This window comes from Pholis gunnellus (assembly GCF_910591455.1).
Source record: "Pholis gunnellus genome assembly, chromosome: 16".
Lineage (NCBI taxonomy): Eukaryota > Metazoa > Chordata > Actinopteri > Perciformes > Pholidae > Pholis > Pholis gunnellus.
Window position 1 is genome coordinate 19,669,266 of NC_136543.1, and position 10,217 is coordinate 19,679,482.

The following is a 10,217-nucleotide window of genomic DNA, read 5'->3' on the forward strand; positions in this document are numbered from 1 at the left end:
ACGAGATTGCCCGTCCCCCGGATATCCCATTAGTCCCTGATTAACCGGGCTCAGCTCATTAGCATTGCGAAAAACCAATTCACCCATGTCAAACTCCGCCCCGGTCTATCCATCCCCGTTCCTTTACCCTGACAGAGAACATGCACTGCAATGCCAGAAATCAGAGTACAATGTCACCTCTCTGTTGTCATAGGACACATGGGGACATATCCTGAAAATCAAGTGAACTGAAGAAATGAAAATAATGTCTCAGATTTATGAATATGTGGTTGCAAATGATTTTACGTGCTTCCTTAGGATGACTAAAATTGTTGGAATTAGGCTCATTTTTTAATTTTGTTCTGGCTTTTAGTTTGCAGTCATTACACATAAAGACTAGTTGCTCGTAGCATTAAACGAACATTTCTTTCATATTTAATTATGTGCATGGCTGATGTGTCAGTTTCCTTCCCCCGGTGCCTAATTTTCAAGTGCAACAGGTGTAGTTTCTCCGCAAACCTGCACAGTCTTTCGTCTCCTCTCTCATATTCTCACATTTCACCTCCAGCTGTTCCCTTTCTCTTCCTGCCTTCTTCTTTCATTTTGACCTCATAACCTCATTTTCCTGCTCCAATCGGTTTACCTGCCTCCTCTCGCTAGGCTCCCTCTCCCTGTCTTTCTCTCTCCCTCTACCTTCCCTCTCTATTTCCATCTTTGAGCTTTATCCCTTCATCCCTTATCTCCTTCATCCCCTCCAATCCTCATCTGTTCTTCACTGTGGAGGAAGGGAGAGAGAAAGAGAGAGTTTCTCACAAGTAAGCTGCTATCAGTCTGCCGGGGAGAGCGTCGGAGGATCCTGCGAGCACCCTGGGATTGTGGAATCTAAAAAAAATCCTTCAAAGGGGACCAGGATCTGCAGTCGGTGCAGAAGGAGAGAATTGACCACGTTGTGTGTGGAAAAAGGTGAGTTTCTTCTTCTACGCTTCCTCTTTTCAGGTGCTTCTTCTGCTGTTGGAGAACGTTTGGAGCTGTGGCGAAACGCTGTGAAGCTGCATCCTCTAACTTTGTGAGACTAGAAAGAAAGGAAGTGGATTTCCTTTGCATTTGTGTGAATTAAAAAAAAAAACAGGAAGTGGACTATTGCTTCACCGTGCAACACAGGAGAGTTATGGTAAACTATTTCCGCACATGGCCTCCTGCTAACGACGAAATGTCGCTGCACCCGCATGTTGCAGTGATTTCGTAGAAGCATGAGCTTTCCTCCAATGCTCACTTCTGAGTTGTTGTATAAAATCCAGCGCGAGAAAGCTTCTCCACTCTGCAGGCTCCTGATACTTTCTTTGGTATATAGAATTAAATCCAAAGTAATGATTCCTTAAACCCTTTGAAGGTGATCTTTGGATTGTAGGGAAGCTGCCAAAGAGGATTGGTGCCTCAGGTGTGGCAGCAGTAAGCTGCAGCCTGATCTATCTCACAGGGCCCGACGTCCTCCAGCTCACTCGGGCTAGCAGATTTCTATGCTGCAGGCTTGATGTTGCTTGGGTGGCTATTCTGAAACTGGGTTTTGTTTCTTACTGATACACTTTTTCAATTGTTTTTGGAATTCTTCCGGAAAACGGTTTCACTTGAGAGTAGAAACATTTTATGTGTGAGCGCACAAATACGCCATCATTTCTGTCAAGTGAGAGAACGGGACCGTGGAGGAGGAGTTGCAGAAGTTTGACTATAACATAGACTCCACATCTCCTTCCCTGCCTGTGTATCTGATCCCGGAGTAAAGAGCAGTCAGTAATCGGATGACAGGAGATTTGACCGGTAAAGCTTCCTTTAAGATCTCCTGCCGGGGATTTAAAGCCCTGTAGCAACCCACCCTACAACCACTGTCCATATCCTCCACCCTGCATCCTGTCACAGGCTGCATGTAGTCCTCATCCTGACCCGTCACCTCTTCTGTTAAATTAATCCTTTGATTGTGTTGTGCAAGACACATGAGGGCTGCAGCTTTACATTCTTAATTATTCTTTGATCAATTTCTCCATTAGTTTATTAACTGTTCAATCTATGAAAATTGAATGAAAGCATTGAATAATGGAAATTCCGCTATTTAGCATCAACAATCACATCATTAGTGCAGAGTTTTAGCATTGACTTTCCTTGCCATTAAGCTGAATTTAGCACAGAGGTTGTTGGGGATAAATAAGTCAGGGGACAGTATCCTATTACAGTATTAGTGTTAGGCACATACGTCCACTTAACTTAACTGATGACGTAAAGGAACCGGTGTGTTTGAAAAGACAGTGATGACATTTAATACCAGGGGTAAAAAGCCATTCAACGCTTCTCTCTTTGCTGTTGCCTCACTGTGATGTCGGCGACTGAAAATGATTGTCCATGTTCATTGGTCCAAGCTAACGAGTTGACCTTAAAACGTTAATGTTAGTTAACAAATAAGTACCCAAAACTGATTTCATCTAAAAGATGATCGACAAAAAATGCTTTGGATCTCTCGAAATGAGAAGCTAATCCTAAAAGCTCCGCCAAAAGATGAGCTGGTCATAAATTCCTTGAGTTAAATCAGAATCAGAAACGGTTTGTACGTTTGCACACAGAAGGAAATACATTTAAAAAAGGATGGCTCAACGGAAAGATTGCACAAAGAATAGCAGAGGCAGGATTGGAAAGAGAAGAAAAGAATATTATTTTGAAGGGAAGGAGGGAAGGGAGGGAAGAAGGGAGCTAAACCCAAACTTTTTCTCAAGGTATAAAACTACACATAACACATGCAACATGTGATGTTAAAGTTTTGATGTTCAATATCAGAGTTGAGATCAATCAAAAATCTCCAGAAAATCCAGCAAATCTCCTCTTTAATTAAATAACCTAATCTAATTTACATTACTTTATTGTCATGCACCAATCACCAAGCCAGTTCCCTTGTATGAACACTGTTTTTCCCTCATCTTTGCCATTCCTTTTATCACTCCACGTAATTTTTCTTTCCTTATTCTTCTTCATCTCTCCCTCCCTTCATACTCTGTACATCATAGCTGGACAAGCATGAGAGCTAACTGTATTACAACTTTGGTTTAGGGAGGGATTACATCCGTCAAGTATGTGTCTAATCTAGACTTGATGGTATAACAGCAACCTGAGTGTTCCAGATCAAGGTCACTGAGTGATGCACAGCCTGGTCAGAGGATCTCTGTACCTGCACTGGGCTGTAGTGTGCGGCAGGAGTTCGACAGCAGTATAGCCAAAGGCGGTGAATTCCATCAGGAGCTGTGGCGCTGACTTGACATAACTGACACATTTTCTTGTTTTTCTCTCTCTTTGTTTCCATCCTCTCTTTTTCTCTCTTTTTCCAGATTGACAGTTTCTTTTTTCCATCAGTTAACATCCCCAAACAAACGTCGCCATGGCAGCTGAGAAAGCTGAAATGGACGCGCTGAAAAAGGAGTGCGATGGCCTCCGTGCACAGATTGAGGTGAGCAAACGTCCCGTGCAGGTGAAACGCACAGTGCTTCCTGTTGCCGGTTGTTAAAAATTGGGGAAGCAATGTGACGCCCCGATTACACAAAAGCTCTGCCTCATGTGTTTCATGCATTTCCAGTTTTATAAAAGTTTATTTAGCTTAAGAAGTAGGAAACAGTTAATATTTTAGTTTACTTGAAAAATACAGAAATCCCCCAAATTGGAAAATACATGGTTTTAATTGAAGAGTGATAATAGGTAAAATATACATCATTCCTACTGCCACTAGTACTATTACTAACTATTGTTTCCAAAACTACCTCTACCACCATTATTACTAGTACTATTTCAAGTGCCATTACTAGTATTTGCACTGATGCTATATTATTTTCAGCTAATTACCCCCTGACCAGCTAACGACTGCATTGAAAATAGGAATACTGAATATAAAACAGGGTTTGTCAAACTTTCATATACATTTATAATTTTACTTAATATATTTTTAGGAATTATGCAGGAAGGAAAAATCACAGGTACCCCCTCCAGTACTCCACAGCACCACTGGGGATACTCTCACCTCAGCAGTACCACCTATCTCCATGCCTTTAAATGACTTATATAGCAGCTACAAATCTGTTTAATTGTTCTTCAGGGTCAGATCAAATTTGATCATGCAGAACATAATCTTAATTAACTCAATTTAAAACTGCAGAATAGGAGAACATTTGTGGAACCGAGGTGGCTAAGTGAGGTTTAAAGTCCTTGCTCTTTTCTTCTGTCTTGTCTCTTTTGTTTCACCCCAACATGTAATTCCCTGTGTGACCACCAGGCGTCCCGCAAAGCTGTGAATGACGGCAACATGACAGCAGCAGCAGGAGGGGCGTCCGATGTGGGCCGAGTCCAGCTGAAGCTTAGGAAGTCACTCAAGGGGCACTTGGCTAAAATCTATTCCATGCACTGGGCCGCTGACTCCAGGTGAGAATGAGGAGGTTGACAGGACCACGATCTGTTAAATTGTCCCGGTAAACCACGATCTGTTAAATTGTCCCAGTAAACCATGTTCTGTTTAAGTGTCCCAGTAAACCATATACAAGAACCATGAAACTGACAAAGCTAAATGTAGTTCTTATTATTTCTACTTGTCTATTTCCTGCTGTGATACGCTAAATGTATTTTATAATCCTTCAGTGAGGCAGAAATTATCTGAATGGTTCAGTTAATTATAAGTGTAAGTCCATCCATTCGCCATTTTGGATAAAGTTTTGGGTAATTGCCTCACAATTTCATGAAACAATTCAACTGTGACAGTAAGCTTGAGCAAAAGCACGACTTCAATTTAGATAATTTGGTTTGTTGATTATTTTTGCAACTGAAAACATAAGTAGGTTTGTCTTCCACAAACTGTATGGCGGTTAGATTCCAATATAGTACATTTTAAAACAGGTACCAAGTTTTGTGCTGTTTCTCATGGATATTAGATTACTTGGCTTAGTAGTACTAATTACGAGTATTTTCTGATTTGATGATACTGAAAGCTGTATGTGTTAATTATACTGTACGTGCTATATTTAACGATGGTGTTAAAAATTAGCAATGTAGCTATACAATCTCTGCACAGCACATCGGTTTCATGCTCTGTATTGGAACAATGTTAAATTGCATCATCCCTGTCAAAAAATACATACAAATTTGTAAAACACTTTTACATAAACGGCATTAAGCCAGGTTAAAATTAATTGGTGAGAGTTAATAGATGATGATGAGCCATACTGCTTGCAACATGTGACACTGCACTCACTTGAACCACAAAGTTGTAATTCTGTTGATTTTCAGTATTAATTACTAATAGTTTTACTCTGTCTTCTCTCTGACAGACAAATGGTGAGTGCATCACAGGATGGCAAGCTTCTCGTCTGGGACACCTTCACAGGGAACAAGGTGAGATCACATACTCTATTTTATTAAATCTGTATTTCGAAGGTCCTGTCAGTTTATGGTGCGGAGACATACTGACATCTAGTGGTGGAGGAAGCTTTCCAATACCACACCGGTCAAAAAGGTACTTGAAGTAAAATTCTAACTAAATAAATAAATGTTATATGTTCACAAAGGAGTAAAGGCTACCCTACATTTTCTGAATTTGATTTATCAAAATAATTGGCAAATCATTTTCATTCAATCGATTAAACGACGAATCGTTTCAGCTGTACTTGTGTATTTCCATATGTTTTGTGTGAAGAAAGCTTGAATTTGTTAAGGAACTACAGCTATCGTAATACAAACAGCTGCAATCAAATTAAAACCACAAAGACGTGGTAATATACAAGCGGTTGTTTTTATTGAGCCTGCTGACGTTCTACTAGTGTTTCTTGTAGGTCTAACTGGACTTCATACAGTATAAAAGACAAACATACAAATACGTTTTTAAATTGTTCTGCAGTAATTCCTGCAGTTTCTAGGTGAGGTAGAATTTAGGAACTACCAAAAGTTTACTTTCAAATAACTGTAATGAGAGGCAGGAAGTGTCCTCTGTCGTAAACTTGTTAAATGTGTTTGGGCATTTATGATTCTTAAACCACAGTTAGTTTTGATTTAATTGGTCAGTTTGGAAATCCATTTTGATAAACTTTATTAACTAATTTAATTCAGGTAAGTTATTCTTTGGTCTTGCTTGTAAAAATCTGTGTTTAAGTTAAAGGAGTTTAACCGAGGCTGTGAGTGGTTTAGGTACTTTACTCTTCCTTCAGGAACTTCTAATCCTCAAATAATTACATTAGTCTGGATTTCAGTGGTGAGTTAAATATTTAGTGATGCTTTAACTTCTGCTCCACCTTGTCAGGAATTAAATCATGGTGGGAGGATTGACTGACTGTTGTACAAATTGTGTAAGCCCATGAGCACAAACAGCCAATGTGGGTCATACCCTCATAGAGTGCTGCAGAGATGACACATTTTTGTAGTCCAACAGGCAGTTTAGCATCACACTGGTTTCCTCGACAGAAGCCAATGGGATTTTCTCATTGGATTTTGGATTATTGCAAATAAACTCTGTGGCATACACCACTTTTGTGATTTTAGAAGCATCAAGACAATCGGCAGAAGTAAAAAGCTAAGAGAACTACACCACAGTCACATGATTTCATGTCACCACCACTAAGCTAAATTCGGACAAGTCGTTGTGCCTCATTTATCCATTTGTTATCAATCGCCTTTTATAAGACACGTAAAGTCACTGACCTATTTTATATGGTAGAATAAAACGTATTAATCTCTGAAGCCCTTTTTTAAGGCATCTAACCAAAAACAAATCCAAAAAACACATTGACTTCAAGCTGAGGGAACCGGAAGGGGCCAAAATAAATGTTAACTAATTTCCAGGTTGTAGGACTCATTCCTGCAACACTCTATATGTGAAGAATATATACGTGAAGGCCCGTAAATCAACTAAACTAAATTTCCACTTCCCAGCTGGTTGCTGTCCCACTAAAGTCAGCTTGGGTGATGAGCGTCGCCTTCGCCCCCTCTGGTAACATGGTGGCCAGTGGTGGTCTGGATAACATGTGCACAGTGTACAACATCAAGACCGCCAACCCCAAGACTGTCAGGGAACTGGACGCACACACAGGTGAGGATGAAACTCACCGCCACCATTTCGCCCATCTGAATGACAATCAAAACTAAGTTTACATTACATAAAAGCATAAAAAGAAATGAATTGCCTTTCAGTCGGACTGAGATGTTGATTTCCCACCCAGGTTACCTGTCTTGCTGCCGTTTTCTTAGTGACACTGAGATCTTGACAGCCTCCGGTGACACCACCTGGTGAGTTGATCATTTTACCTTCAGCTACAATACAAGGTCAGCTAAACGAAGTGCAATGCCACTGGAAACATCTGCAGTACGAACCTTCTCTGAGAATCCCTTGTCCTGTCAAAACCGAATGAGAAAAATGAACAAAACTTTGGCCCCGAAGTTTTGCATTAAGTAAATTGAATATCGCTCCTCAGGTATCCTTCTACATAGATGAAGACTTTATTTTCCATACAGCCAAACAAATCTTGCATAAAGCAGCTAAGTCAGCGTTCGGTCATAGGCAGAGCAGACATTGTATGTGTATGTATTCATCACAGGTATAAATACAAGCAAGATAGTGTGCATACCAGCAGCAGAGGTATCTATTGACATAATTGTTTTTCGTTTTTTTTTTTGTCACTTTTCTCGTCACTAACATGACACCTAAATGCAAATTACCCAAAATCTTACACCATTTTGGAAAACCCAACAAGGAAATGCTAGTTTTTATTGTCAGTCAATTCTCTTAAGTCACATCTTAACTCATTTGAACATATTGGCATGAGACGATGTGAAAATCACATGTCATGATTATCCTTCCCAAACTAATCTCCATATTATCCCCATAATCATCAAAATATGGTTAAAACTCTTAAAATGTCACTAAAACATACTGGAATCAATTTACCTGCATTTTGTCGAGAAACTATTTTTATCACATGATAATTCCTGAATTTTTCAAATCAAGCTACTTTTCACCTCTCTACCATGATAGCAAGCTAGACATTTCTTTCAACTCACTAAGAATATTCACGATTATCCCGATAATAGCAATTCCCAACGATCAACTTATTGTGTTTTGCATCATACAGTTTCTTAGCCTGGAAAGTGAAAAGTTTTACAGGTCAGATATGAAGTGGACTCAAGGAAAACCGCAAAACTGGCCTTCATGAATGAATTTGAACGTGAATAAAGGGACCTGAAACACATAGAGCCAAGGATGATGTAGTCGATCCTTTCATAACATCCTTGCACTCAAAACTTACTCTTCCTCCCCAGCTGTCTGTGGGACCTGGAGACTGGCAAGCAGAAGATCATCTTCACCAACCACATTGGAGACTGTATGTCGCTGGCTCTCTCCTCCGACATGAACACCTTCATCTCTGGAGCCTGTGACTCTCTGGCCAAGCTGTGGGACCTGAGGGAAGGGGCCTGCAAGCAGACCTTCTCCGGACACACCAGCGACATCAACGCCATCTCTGTGAGGAATCCCACAATGCATCACATCACACATACCAGAAAAAACATCTGACTTTCATCAAGTTGTGTTGAGTGCAATCCGGCTATTTCTCTTTTCAAACCCTGCCAGGATAACAAAAGTTTTACGGCGTGAAACAACGTCCTTTATTATTATTATCTACATTTTGGCTTTAATCATCACATACATATTCTACTCTCCTCGCCTCAGTACTACCCCGGTGGGAATTGCATCGTCACGGGCTCCGACGACTGCAGCTGCAAGATGTACGACCTGCGCTCCGACCAGGAGGTGATTTGCTACCAGGACAGCAGCCTGAACGCCGGCGTCACGTCTTTGGCTCTCTCCAACTCAGGCCGCCTTATCTTTGCCGGCTACGACGACTTCAACTGCCACATCTGGGACTCACTGAAGGGAGAGAAAGTCGGTGAGTGGGGTTGATTTATTGAGGATTTCAAGATATTCTTAGTTGTGAAAAATAACTAAGAATGAACACAGACAACAACCCCCCTTCCCCCCAAAATAAACCCAAAAAATACTTGGTTAGGTTCAGTAAAAACATCATGATTTGTGCTTAAAATGACTCCGACAATTTCCTAATCTTGTCTCAGTTAAATAACCTTTATAAAAAACACCAATAATGCCAAAAATTAACTTGGAATTTGACTTACAATTGATTCTTAAGCTATGTTTTCATTGTATATATTTATAGATAACATTAATGGAATAGACACAAAACTTGCATCAGGTAGGTGGCACTACTGCACTGTATGCTAAATGCATAATTATAAAAAGAAAATACTTCCAACAGAAAACAGGTTGTTAATTCCTTCAACACAGAGATTCTTTACATGGACTCACATGTTGGATGAAACCAAAATGTAGAAAGGTTAGTTTCACAAATGGAAAAAAACACCATCGAGACCATCAAGTGACAAAAAAAATATGATTTACATCCAGAAAAGTACAAATATCACATAAAATCAGTGTTGATGTGATCAAGTGAATCAAAGTCTCCTTTTTTCCTTCCCTCTCCTCTCGTCTCCTATCCTCTTCTCTTCTACTTTTGCTTCTTTTAATTTTATTTTTCCTTTACATTCATGCCCTCCTTTTTCATACTCTCTCCTCTCACTTCCTTTCCTTCCTGTTTCCATTCCTTTCCTATCGTCTTGTCTCCTCTTCTCTCCTTTCCTCCCTTTCCTCACCTCTCCTTTCTTTTCAATCTTTTATTTTAAATACCCGCTTCTGTCATTTCTTTACTCTTCTTTCTTCCTTTTCTATGCTCTTTACTCCCCTCTTCTTTCATATCCTTTAACTTTTGTCTTTTCATTTCATTCCTTCTTTTTGCATTCTGTGTCCTCTCCTCTCTCCTCTCTCCTCTCTCCTCTCCTCTCCTCTCCTTCAGGTGTGCTGTCCGGCCACGACAACAGGGTGAGCTGCACCGGCGTCCCAGAGGACGGCATGGGCGTCTGCACAGGATCCTGGGACAGCTTCCTCAAACTGTGGAACTGAGGCGTCCCGGCGGAGGAAAACACCGGGCCGGAGGGAGAGGAGGAGGAAGAGAGGAAGAGGAGGAAAGGGGAAGGAAAAGGATGAGAGAGATAGGGAGGTCAAGAGGAGAGGAAAATAAGCTACCAGACAAGTGAGCCTGGTGGATATTTGGTGCAGATCTTCCTCTCTTTCTCTCTCCCTCTCTACTTCTTCCTCATTCGTGTAT

At 40.6% G+C, this 10,217-nt stretch overlaps 1 protein-coding gene and 1 gene segment (V, D, J or C); one reads left to right on the forward strand and one right to left on the reverse strand.

The window, feature by feature from the left end:
* LOC306708079 (Ig kappa-b4 chain C region-like) overlaps nt 1–5,458 on the reverse strand; it is a 25,511-nt gene extending 20,053 nt beyond the window's left edge. The window contains exon 1 of the C gene segment in view: nt 5,455–5,458.
* gnb3b (guanine nucleotide binding protein (G protein), beta polypeptide 3b) lies at nt 3,395–10,012 on the forward strand (the record flags this gene model as incomplete). Its single annotated transcript, XM_079175771.1, has 8 exons — nt 3,395–3,463; nt 4,280–4,425; nt 5,325–5,388; nt 6,919–7,075; nt 7,206–7,272; nt 8,302–8,503; nt 8,711–8,927; nt 9,906–10,012. The coding sequence occupies 8 exons, from the start codon at nt 3,395–3,397 to the stop codon at nt 10,010–10,012; spliced, it is 1,029 nt and encodes a 342-aa protein (XP_079031897.1).
* Nucleotides 10,013–10,217: the final 205 nt, after the last annotated feature.